The following is a 12,268-nucleotide window of genomic DNA, read 5'->3' on the forward strand; positions in this document are numbered from 1 at the left end:
AAGATTACAGAAAACACTTTACTGAAATTTTTTGCTAAAAAGACAGTCTTCAAGGGTGTCCGGGAGAGACAGCAAGCACAACACAGTACAAAAGGAGAAGGGAATGTTGAATTCCAGTGCAAGACACGAACACAGCACAATTAGGGAATTAGAAGGAAGCAACCATTTCACAAAGAATGAAATTAGGCATTTATATTCAATCAGGATTTTTTTTTAAGCTTTAAAAGTCCAGCATAAGGAAGGGAATTGGGAAAAGAGGCAGGGGACAGGGGGCAGGGGGTGGGGGAACTAAGCTTATCTACAATCACCATTTTACCAAAAAACACACTGGTTCAACCACATAAGAAGTGGAGGATAAACCTGCCTACATAGCCCAGCAGACGGTGAGAGCAAATGCCAAGGCAGACAGGTCTAGGGTTGATGTCACAACTGGCTAAAGAGTTTTTAAAGGGAATCTTATTCCACAAGGACTGGTCTCTCATCAACCTGGGTTCATAACAGACTAAGTTCCTTTGCATTTGCCATCAGAAGGCCAGAACTTGACGTGGAAAAAATTTACTCCAAATAATACTCACATTGCTGGTTTTAACAGGTCATGGAGTCACAAGTGGCTCCTAATAGACTTCACCATTTCCTAGGAGAAGGTTCTACAGATTACCAGGGATTTAAATTTAAGCAAACCACTAAAGAAGGGAAACACTAATGATATTCTGGCACTGCACAAGCTCTGTGCCTGTCATCTCTGCCAAGGACATGGGTGGACTTGGCTCTGCTTCTTAGCTCCATGATCTCCAACAGTGATGAAGTGGAACTGGGACCTCCCCCACATCGAAGGAGGTTGCCCAAAATTCTCATCCCAGCCCAGCTTCTGAAAGAAACAGCAGACTATCAGGGGCTATTATTAGGAACCATGCTCCTGTGAATTCTGTGGAAATGAAAGCCTGTTTCAGTTCATGCCAAGTCTTTTCATGGTCCGCCAGCGATCCTTAATCATCACAGCTGTTCGGTTAACAAATGGGTAATTTTTAGAAATGGCAGCCCAGTTTCCTTCCCCATATTTCTGCACTCCAGCCTTGACCCACTCGCTTTCTTCTACAGTCCACTTCTGCAAAAGAAAACCAAAAGATTTATCACCACATTTCCTCTCCACTTACTTACATTTTCTCCAGTGTAGTGATAAGGTAAACTCAAGAATCCCAGGAGAATCATCTGAACCTGAAAGCACGGCTTATGTTTTTAAAACATGGAATGGACAGGATACGAGCGCTGTGGATCTGGACATTGAGGAATTCTCAATGTCCTGCCATTTGATCCTCAAGTAACAATCATTTCTGCATTCCAAACTGCAAACATATCTACATCATTCACGATCCGGAAAATGTGTCCTCTGTCCTCCTAGGCTTTTCTTCCAGAAGATGACTATTACTTTAACTTAGTTTGGATTATCTGAAAAATCTCAAAAAAAGGTTTTTACTGGGTACATAAGCAGTCTATGCCTATGAGACATGGGGCTTATTTTACCTCTGCTCTACCCACATAACCAGTATCAGAAAAGAGAATTTTAAATTACCTGCTTTTTTGTTATATTGGTTGTACTGTCTTCATCTGGTGCTGCTGGAAAACATTAAAAGTAGACTCATTTCAGAGTTCACCTTTCTCTGCACAAACCACAAGAAAAAGACACAGAATGTCCCCAAAGGGAAAACTTTCAAATTTCACAAGCATTGAGAAGAGAAAGGATATCACTAAAGGATAATTTACTTTTCTCCTTTGTTTGCAAACACCAGTCACTTCAGCCTATGAGAACCTGTACAATGCACGTGCTTTACAAACAGGCATCCATAAATGCTGGCTAGTGATGGGTTTCAAGCTCTTCAGTAAAATCAACATTGTTTTCTTTTTTTGCTTGTTTGTTTGTTTTGAGACAGAGTCTCGCTCTGTCTCCCAAGCTGTAGTGCAGTGGCACGATCTTGGCTCACTGCAAGCTCCGCCCTCCAGGTTCATGCCATTCTCCTGACTCAGCCTCCCAAGTAGCTGGGACTACAGGCACCCGCTACCACATCTGGCTAATTTTTTGTATTTTTAGTAGAGATGGGGTTTCACCGTGTTAGCCAGGATGGTGTCAATCTCCTGACCTCGTGATCCGCCCGCCTTGGCCTCCCAAAGTGCTGAGATTACAGATGTGAGCCACCACGCCTGGCCCCAACATCGTTTTCTAAAATTACTGAGAGAACATCATATTTCAAACCCTTATGTATATGTATGTCTACATATACATATAGGTATTAGTGTGTGTATATATATATACAGTCGTATGTTGCTTAACAATGGGGATATGTTCTGAGAAATGAATCATTAGGTGATTTCATCCTTGTGTGACTTACACAAACCTAGATGGTAGAGCCTAGGCTCTAGCCTGCAACTTCTTACCTACCCTAACTCATGCCCCCTTGTCTAACAACATGGCTTTCTCAACTTTTAAAGGATTGGAGTCATCCACTGGACTTAGGAACCAAAAACATTGGTGCAACTCCAAATAAAAGTAACAAACATGTATTCTTCCACTGCTATAACAGTCCTAATCCCCTTAATCTTACCGATTACTATTACCTTAGCCAACCTCTGCAAAAAAGGAATATGCCTAGGATATATGGTGTAGCCTATTGTTCCTACCCTACAAACCTGTACAGCATGTGACATGCAACTGTGACACAATGGTAAATATTGTGTATCTAACATATCTAACATATCTAAACATAGACAAGGTAATGCATTGCACTACAATGTTACAATGCCTATGACATCTACAATGTCACTAGGTGATACGAATTTTTGAGCTCTATTATATACAACCTAATGGGACCACTGTCACCATCTATGCAGTCCATCGTTAACCAAAACTTCGTTATGTGGCACATGACTATAGGTGTGTTTATATGTATAATTTCTGCATTATAACCCCCTGCTAACCATTGCTTTGAAATCACATGGTTTTGGCCGGGTGCGGTGGCTCATGCATGTAATTCCAGCACTTTGGGAGGCCAAGGCGGGTGGATCATTTGAGGTCAGGAGTTTGAGACCAGTCTGGCCAACATGGTGAAACCCCTTCTCTACTAAAAATACAAAAATTAGCTGGGCATGGTGGCACATGCCTATAGTCCCAGCTACTTGGGAGGCTGAGGCAGGAGAATCGCTTGAACCCAGGAGGCAGAGGTTGTGGTGAGGCAAGATTGCGCCATTGCACTCCAGCCTGGGTGACAGAGTGAGACTCTGTCTCAAAAAAAAAAAAAAAAAAGAAATTATATGGTTTTGCTGTTTTGTACTAAATTTTTTTTTTTTCATTTTTTAATCTTCCTCTTACTATCATTCCCAATTTTTTTTTTTTTTTCCCCAGGCTGGAGTGCAATGGTGCAATCTCAGCTCGCTGCAACCTCCGCCTCCCAAGTTCAAGAAATTCTCCTGCCTCAGCCTCCGGAGTAGCTCGGACTACAGGTGCTCGCCACCAGGCCTGGCTAATTTTTGGATTTTTAGTAGAGACAGGGTTTCGCCATATTGGCCATGCTGGTCTCAAACTCCTGACTTTGTGATCTGCCTGCCTCAGCCTCCAAAAGTGCCGGGATTACAGGTGTGAGCCACCGCTCCTGGCATAACTTTTTTTTGTTTGTATTTTTTGTAGAGACATGGTTTTGCCATCTTGCCCAGGCTGGTCTCCAACCCCTGAGTTCAAGGAATCCACCCGCCTCAGCCTCCCAAAGTGCTGGGATTACAGGCATGAGCCACTACGCCCAGCCTAGAATTTTCAAGTTCTTGTTCATTTTATAGAAGTACAATTTGGGTCTGGGAAGTGGTTCACGCTTGTAATCCCAGCACTTTGGGAGGCTGAGGCGGGTGGATCACTTGAGGTCAGGAGTTCAAGACCAGCCTGGCCAACTTGGTGAAACCCATCTCAACTAAAAATATAAAAATTAGCTGGGCGTGGTGGCGCATGCCTATAATCCCAGCCACTGGGGAGGCTGAGGCAGAAGAATCGCTTGAACCTGGGAGGCAGAGGTTGCAGTGAGCCGAGATCGCACCTGTAGTCCCAGCTACCTGGGAGGCTGAGACAAGAGAATCACTGGAACCCAGGAGGTGAGGCTGCAGTGAGCCGAGATTGCACCACTGTACTCCAGCCTGGGTGACAGAGGGAGACTCTGTCTTAAAAAATAAAAATAAAAATAAAATATATAAATAAATAAAAGACCAGAGGGCTATGGGAGATGGTATACAAGTATAAAAGACATGCCATTTAAAGCCAATGGGAATAAGTTAAAAAGTTGTAAGGGCCAGGCGCAGTGGCTCACACCTGTAATCCCAGCACACTGGGAGGCTGAGGCAGGTGGATCATGAGGTCAGGAGATAGAGACCATCCTGGGCAACATGGTGAAACTCTGTCTCTACTAAAAACACAAAACTCAGCTGGGCATGGTGGTATGGGCCTGTAATCCCAGCTACTGGGGAGGCTAAGGCAGGAGAATCACCTGAACCTAGGAGGCGGAGGTTGCAGTGAGCTGAGACCACATCACTGCACTCCAGTCTGGGCGACAGAGCAAGACTCCGTCTCAAAAACAGAAAAAAAAAAAAAGAAAAGGCAACATTACACAAACACAAAACCTGCTAGAATGTCTGCCTCAGCAGATGCCAATGTCCTAAGCAGTATCTCCTAAACAATGGAAGACGCTCTGGAAAAGGGACACTGACGTGAACAGATTACTTTTATTTTTTTATTTTTATTTATTTATTTTTTTTGAGACAGAGTTTCGCTTTTGTCGCTCAGGCTGGAGTGCAATGGCACAATCTCGGCTCACTGCAATCTCCACCTCCCAGGTTCAAGCGATTCTCCTGCCTCAGCCTCCTGAGTAGCTGGGATTACAGGTATGCACCACCACACCCGGCTGATTTTTGTATTTTTTTTAGTAGAGATGGGGTTTCACCATATTGGTCAGGCTGATCTAGACTAACTTCAGGTGATCCACCCTCCTTAGCCTCTCAAAGTGCTGGGATTACAGGCGTGAGCCACTGCACCTGGCCAGGAACAGATTACTTTTAAATTATGAACTACTTCATATTACAGTGAAAGCAGGTTTCTAAAGCTAACGAATCTGGACTGCGTTAGAAATTGCTGTTTTCTAGAACTTTTTTTTTTTTTTTTTTTGAGACAGAGTCTCGCTCTTGTTTACCAGGATGGAATGCAATGGTGGGATCTCGGCTCACTGCCACGTCCACCTCCCAGGTTCAAGTGATTCTCCTGCCTCAGCCTCCCAAGTAGTTGGGATTACAGGTGTGCACCACCGTGCCCAGCTAATTTTGCATTTTTAGTAGAGACGAGGTTTCTCCATGTTGGTCAGGCTGGTCTCGAACTCCTGACCTCAGGTAATTTGCCCACCTCAGCCTCCCAAAGTGCTGGGATTACAGGTGTGAGCCACTGTGCCTGGCTTCTAGAACTTTTATATCCTGTTGTTTTTAAATATCTAATGTCATTTTTTCTTGTTTTTCTGTTCCTTCCCCCACTTTCCACACGATCTTATCTTACCAACTACATTTTTGCCAGTGAAGGTAATTTTCAAGGACAAAACCTCTGGGACTGGCAAAGGATTATTGTTGCTATGTTACAAAAGTCTTCATAACCCCCTAAATTAAGGTTTAGCACTTAGATATTTCCATTAGAATATAAAATGTGGTGGGAAGAGATTCTAACACAAAGGCTATGAAGTTATTAATTATGGAAGTTTCTCTCTCTCTCTCTTTCTTTTTTGGGACAAGGTCTCACTCGGTTCCCAGTCTGGAGTGCAATGGTATGATCACTGCCCACTGCAGCCTCAACCTCTGGGGCTCAGTCTCTCAAGCAGCTGGAACTACAGGTGTGTGACACCATGCTTGGCTAATTTTTGTTTTTATTTTTGTTGCTAGGGGTTCTCATTATATTGCCCAGACTGGTCTCTAATTCTTAGGTTCAAGCAATCCTCCCACCTCAGTCTCTCCAAGTGCTGGGGATTATATGCGTGAGCCACCATGCCTAGCCAGAAAAGTTTCTTATCATAGAAAAAAAAAAATTTGGCCGGGTGCGGTGGCTCAAGCCTGTAATCCCAGCACTTTGGGAGGCCGAGACGGGTGGATCACGAGGTCAGGAGATCGAGACCATCCTGGCTAACACGGTGAAACCCCGTCTCTACTAAGAAATACAAAAAACTAGCCAGGCGAGGTGGCGGGCGCCTGTAGTCCCAGCTACTTGGGAGGCTGAGGCAGGAGAATGGCGTAAACCCGGGAGGCGGAGCTTGCAGTGAGCTGAGATCCGGCCACTGCACTCCAGTCTGGGTGACAGAGCGAGACTCCGTCTCAAAAAAAAAAAAAAAAAAAAAAGAAAAAAAAATTGGGCTGGGCACAGTGGTTTATGCCTATAGTCCCAGCACTTGGGAGGCTGAGGCAAGCAGATCACTCAAGGTCAGGAGTTTGAGAGCATCCTGCCCAACATGGTAAAAACCCGATTACTAAATATACAAAAATTAGCCGGGTGTGGTGCCACACACCTGCAATCCCAGCTACTCAGGAGGCTGAGGCAGGAGAATCGCTTGAATCTGGAAAGCGGAGGTTGCAATGAGCAACCTGCACTCCAGCCTGGGCAACACAGTGAGACTCCATCTCAAAACAAAAAAAAAAAGAAAAAGAAAAAAAATTTGGCAAGGCATGGTGGCTCACAAGTATAGTCCCAGCACTTTGGGAGGCTGAGGTGGACAGATTGCTTGAGCCCAGGAGTTCAAGATCATACTGGCCAACATGGTGAAACCCTGTCTCTACTAAAAATACAAAAAAACATTAGCTGGGCATGATGGCAAGGGCCTGTAGTCCCTGCTACTCCGGAAGCTATGGTGGGAGAATTGCTTTAGCCCAGGATGTCAAGGCTACAGTGAGCCAAGATCACACCACTGCATTCCAGCTTGGATGACAGAGTGAGACCCTGTCTCAAAAAAAAAAAAAAAAAAAAAAAAAAGGATTTATATAAACTGTTAAGATTTTTTTTTTCTTAAACAAGAAATGCAAGGAATGACCCCCTACTACCACATCTAATTGAAGTATTTTAGGAAGAACATCAACTATAATTAAATATCATAGGCATTATTAAAACAAAACCAGGCACTTTCTTTAAACATAAGGTGTTACTCTGACAGTCTCCATTATTTAATGGGAGAGGACATGAGACTGACTCCTTGACCAGGGCACAGTGACTCACATCTGTAAACCCAGCACTCTGGGAGGCTGAGGTGGGAGGATCGCTTGAGCCCAAGAGTTTGAGACCAGCCTGAGCAACAAAGTGAGACCCCATCTCTACAAAAAGTGAAAAAAACAGCCAGGTGTGGTGGTGCACACCTGTAGTCCCAGCTACTTGGGAGGCTGAGGCAGGAGGATCACTTGAGCCCAGGAGGTTGAAGCTCAGTGAGCCATGTTCACACCACTGCACTCCAGCCTGGATGACAGAGCAAGACCCTGTCTGAAAAAGGAAAAAATAAAATAAAATGGATTCTTCATGAATTAAAATGAGATTGGGAACTTACTGAACTTTTTCTAGTTTGGAGACAAGCAGCTTCTGGAATATTAACATGACAGTAACATGCATCTGTACTTCAGCAAGCATCAAGAAGAGGCCAAGGAGAATCTCCTGCTTACCCTGAACTTGAAACAGTTCATCCTCTTCCACCCAAGTCTCTTTTTCTTCAACCCCATTAGAGTTGTTCCACTTGCCTTTGGGTACTCTGAGGGGAGATCAATGAGAGCACAAGGTGTGAAACAAATTCATCCTGGACTGTCCCAGATTCTGGCCTTGGCTCACTCTTGGCCCTGTATTCCTTCCTGTCCCATTGTGACCACAATTGAGGTTCGCCTGCATACACCTCCCAAAGCCACTGTCCTTTCTCCTGGCTGGCCAGGCATCTCCGCGTAACACCCCCCAGGCTGTCGGACACCCCTCAAATTCAGCACTAATTCATCAAGTACATCACTACCCCTCTACAAATCTGTTCATTTTCCTGGTTTTTGGCTTGTTTGGTTTTGATTCTATTAAAGGTCTCAGTATTTTCTGATTGGGAACCTGCAAACCTCCCTCTCTTCCTTGGACATGCCTTCTTCCTATATCTGGACTGATTTTTCCGTTTCCACTCCCCCTTATTCAGGCTCATAGTGCCTTTCATCAGTATTCCACTAGCCTCTTAACTGGAGTTTCTGCCACTAGCCTCTTCCCCTTCCAAAGCCAAAGATGATTTTAAGACAATCATCCTAAAATTACCACATGCCTCCTCTACTCCCTAATGGCTTCTCTCTGCCTGAACAATGGCGTCTATATGCCTGTATGGGGGAGTCCAGACCATCCAGTCTGGCCCGTCAGTTTCTAACCAACCACCCCATGATGTCCACACCTGGGCAAACAGCACAGCCACACTGTTCTGCTCTTTCTTCCTCCCATAAGCTCTGTATTTTCCTGCCTCTCCATAGTCCCTGTGCTTGGGAGTCCATTCCCTGCTAAGTGACATCCCACCCATCTTTCAAGGCCATGGTTCTCAATGAAGCCTTCTCTAACTACCAACCCCAACACACACAGAAAGCCTTTCCCCTCTGGCCTGCAGTGCTGTTTCTACCATACCAACTGTCACTTTGCAGTGTGCCCCTAACCAGGACCACCTCGAAGATGGGGGCTACATCTTCCTTTGTCCATCCCAAACACATAGCACACTCAGCACAGTAACACAGATCCCAATGTGAGCTGGAGATATATTAGCTGAACTAACATTGGGATTGTCAGAGAGCCACAAGGGAATTATACCATCAAAGATTAGAGTAAAAAGCAAACAAGAATGCTCCCTGTGAACATGAAACAATTTAAGTGCTTGGGTGTGGCTAAAAAAAAGTACAAAAGCTGAAAATAACCCCAAACCCAAATTATTCAATGGAAATTATAGTCCATTTCTTCTAATCAACTTTGCATTTACCTGATTAATAACTGCCCTGGGAACAGAGCAAAGCACAAATCTGACCTCAGAATTATAACATCTTTTACAAACATGGAAAGTGTCTGAATTCAGTGTCTCGAAGAATTTATATAAATCAAATGACCCGCAAAAGTTAACCAAGAGTAGAGACAAATTTCTGTATCCTTCGCCCGCCATGAAGAAAAAACTTATTTTTAATGCCATTTGGGTATTCTGCAAATGAATAATAAAAGCAAATTGATGAGTAAGTACATACGCTTGAAAAAATTCCTTGAGTTCCATAAGTTTTCTATGAAATTGCTAAGTGGCTGAGACAAATGGTAGACCTTTCTCATTTTTACATTGAATCTTATCCCCAAATGTTACTTGAGAATAATTTGCTTGAGACAAAGTGAAAACATTTTATAGGAGGTTTTTCCTTCTCAGGATATTCTTGTGTTAATGACTATTTATAAATAAAAATCAGATGGGGTTACAGTTTGTTTTCTATCTGCTTATCCCAGTGCTGGAATAAAACCAGTTGGAACCTCAGTCCCTGGCTGGTCCATCATGTTTCCTGAGTGGCTGTCCTCCCTCCCTGCAGTCTTCACAGGTCACCTTCTCCCTGTCCTCTGTTGAACTCTCAGCACTATTACCTGTACAAATATATGCTTTGGTGGTGATTTTGCAAGACCTCTGACTTTCAGTTGATGTGTTCACTGCCTCTCCTAACTTCCCATGTGGACGGGCCTGAGATCTGGCTGCTCCTCCTAACTGTCATGGGCTGAGTGGTCCTGGCCAAGTCAGGTCACTTCCTCGTCCTTGTGCTCCTGACTGGCAGTTTGAACGTGAAGAGCAATGGTGTAGCGTGGGTTGGCAAGCTACAGTCTGTGGCTGCTGGCTTGTGTACCATGAAGCTCGGGCTAAGAATGGCTAGCCCATTTTTGTAAGGGTTGTTAACAAAAAACAAAAAAAAAGACAGTCGGGGCAGTGGCTCACGTCTGTAATCCCAGCAGTTTGAGAGGCCCAGGCAGGTGGATCGCTTAAGTCCAGGAGTTCGAGATCAGCCTAGTTAACATGGTCAAACCCCATCTGTACAAAATACACAAAAATTAGCTGGGTGCGGTGGCACGCACCTGTGGTCCCAGTTACTGGGATAGGGGTGGGGATGGTGGCTGGGGCAGGAGAATCGCTTGAACCTGGGAGGCAGAGGTTGCAGTGAGCCAAGATTGTGCCACTGCACTCCAGCCTGGGTGACAGAGCAAGACCCTGTCTCAAGAAAAAAAGAAAAAGAAAAAACAAGAATATGGAGCAGACAGACAACACATGTGGCCCAAAATGCCTAAAAATATTACCCTCCGCTGGCTTTTTACAGATGTTTTGGGTTCACTCCTTAAAATGCAAGAAGAAAGAATCCTTATTTTATTTGGTGAATAAGTACCTAGTAAGCACGTGCTATGTGCAAGGTGCTGTGGGAGATACAAGATAGGGGCATGGTGGCCCTGTCCTCCAGGTGACACCGCCAACCCTGCCTTCCCTCCTGATCCCACTGCCCCTCCCTGCTCCCTGGCAGCAGTCTCCAGTCTCCAGCCTCCCTCCTTCCCTCCTTTCCCTGAGTGGGGTCTCATCAGGCCTTCCAATTTGTTGTATTAGAATTATCTGGGGCATAGTTTAAAAAGCAGATTAAAGAGTATTCTCCTGTCTCTTCTAATTCAGTAGCCAGGAGCCTGGAAATATGTATTTTTTTAGCATTCCACAGGTCATTGTGTCATGAAGCCCGGCTTGAGAGCCTGTCTGACACACCAGACAAAAGAAATCCCAGGCCTGGCCCATCCAGCATGCAGACTCTCCTCCCTTCACTCTTTCCTGTGCACCGTGTTCTCCTACCACAGGCTCCATGACACTCTGAGGGGCACGCCAGGCTTTCTCATGCCTGTATGTAAGGAGTTCCCACTGCCTAGAGTCCTCCAGCCCCCAACACGCTCGATGACCTTCTGCTCATTCTTCCCAGGCCAGCTCAATTTTTGTTCCTCTAAAAGATCTGAGCCACCTAAAACCTTGCTGAGTAGGCTCAGCTTTTCTTCCCATAAGCAGCCAGGGCACCTCACACATACTTCTTTAGAGCAGGGACACTGACTCTTTTTTTCTGTAAAGGGCCAGATAGTATTTTCACTTTGTAAGCCTTACTGTCTCTGCTGTGATTACACGACAAACTACCACTGAACAGAAAGCAGCCCTAGATAATACATTGATGATGGGTGTGACCATGTTCCAATCAAACTTTATTTACAAAAACAGGCAGCAGGCAGATTTGGGCCCAGGGCCACAGCTTGCCAACCCCCGCTGCTTTAGGGGACTCATTAGACTTCATATCCTTGACATATGAGAGAGGATGTATGTCTCAAACCTTCACGAATCCTCCCATTTACAAAATTACTGTAATCCCGCACTCTCCCGTTTCCTCATCTGTTTCCGGGAGCAATACCTATACTGCACAGGATTGCTGTGAGGAGCCAATGACATCCTATATCAAATGAGAATAACGTGCGTGGAGCTGCATCCGCTGCCCAGCAGCTATGCCCATTTGCCAGCCGGACTCACTTCCAAATACTAGTAGTGGTGACATAGTGCAAATCTGTACCTGAGGATAAATCACTTATCAGATGCCACAGCCTTTTGGGGCACCGAGTACAATGCATGCCAGAGCACAGGTCCCCAAATACTACAACATAGAGCAGTGGCAGAGGTGGCCTTGGGAGATCCATGAGGTGGATCACTTACAGCAGGGAAGCGCTGACCAGGGAGGAGTCTATGGAGGACGGAGAAGTTGTTTTTGTTGTTTTCTTTTTTTTTTTTTTGAGATGGAGTCACACTTTGTTGCCCCGCCTGGAGTGCAGTGGTGCAATCTGGGCTGACTGTGCAGCCTCCGCCTCCCGGGTTCCAGTAATCCTCCTGCCTCAGCCTCCCAAGTAGCTGGGACTACAGGCGCCCACCACCACACCTGGCTAATTTTTGTATTTTTAGTAGAGATGGAGTTTCACCACATTGGCCAGGCTGGTCTCGAACTCCTGACCTCAGGTGATCCGCCTGCCTCAGCCTCCCAAAGTGCTGGGATTACAGCCGTGAGCCACCACACCCAGCCTGAGGAAGGAGAATTTTAAGAGAGGCAACTTGTTGGTATACAGGCCATGGGCTTTTCTGTCAAGACTGACTTGGATTAAAACTCCCAAAGCCCATCTTTGCCACTTTTAGCTGTGTGACCTCAGGTGAGCTAA

General features: G+C 45.2%; 2 protein-coding genes across 4 annotated transcripts in view; both read right to left on the reverse strand.

Annotated features, from left to right (window-relative positions):
• The window catches only part of COG8 (component of oligomeric golgi complex 8), a 175,774-nt gene that overhangs the window by 26,151 nt on the left and 137,355 nt on the right, over positions 1-12,268 (reverse strand). The window lies entirely within an intron of this gene.
• Positions 269-12,268, reverse strand: part of TERF2 (telomeric repeat binding factor 2) — a 31,928-nt gene continuing 19,928 nt past the window's right edge. The window contains exons 8-10 of one of the 3 annotated variants that reach the window (XM_050773363.1): positions 7,699-7,784; positions 1,571-1,611; positions 269-1,105 (exon numbers count right to left, since the gene is read on the reverse strand). In XM_050773363.1, the coding sequence (XP_050629320.1) occupies positions 947-1,105; positions 1,571-1,611; positions 7,699-7,784 (286 nt within the window). In that variant the 3' untranslated portion in view covers positions 269-946. Of the gene's footprint in view, positions 1,106-1,570; positions 1,659-7,698; positions 7,785-12,268 lie in introns of those variants that run through there. The other 2 variants (XM_050773362.1, XM_050773364.1) reach the window with 2 other exon arrangements.

The sequence above is a fragment of the Macaca thibetana genome, chromosome 20, assembly GCF_024542745.1.
Source record: "Macaca thibetana thibetana isolate TM-01 chromosome 20, ASM2454274v1, whole genome shotgun sequence".
NCBI classification, from domain to species: Eukaryota; Metazoa; Chordata; class Mammalia; order Primates; family Cercopithecidae; genus Macaca; species Macaca thibetana.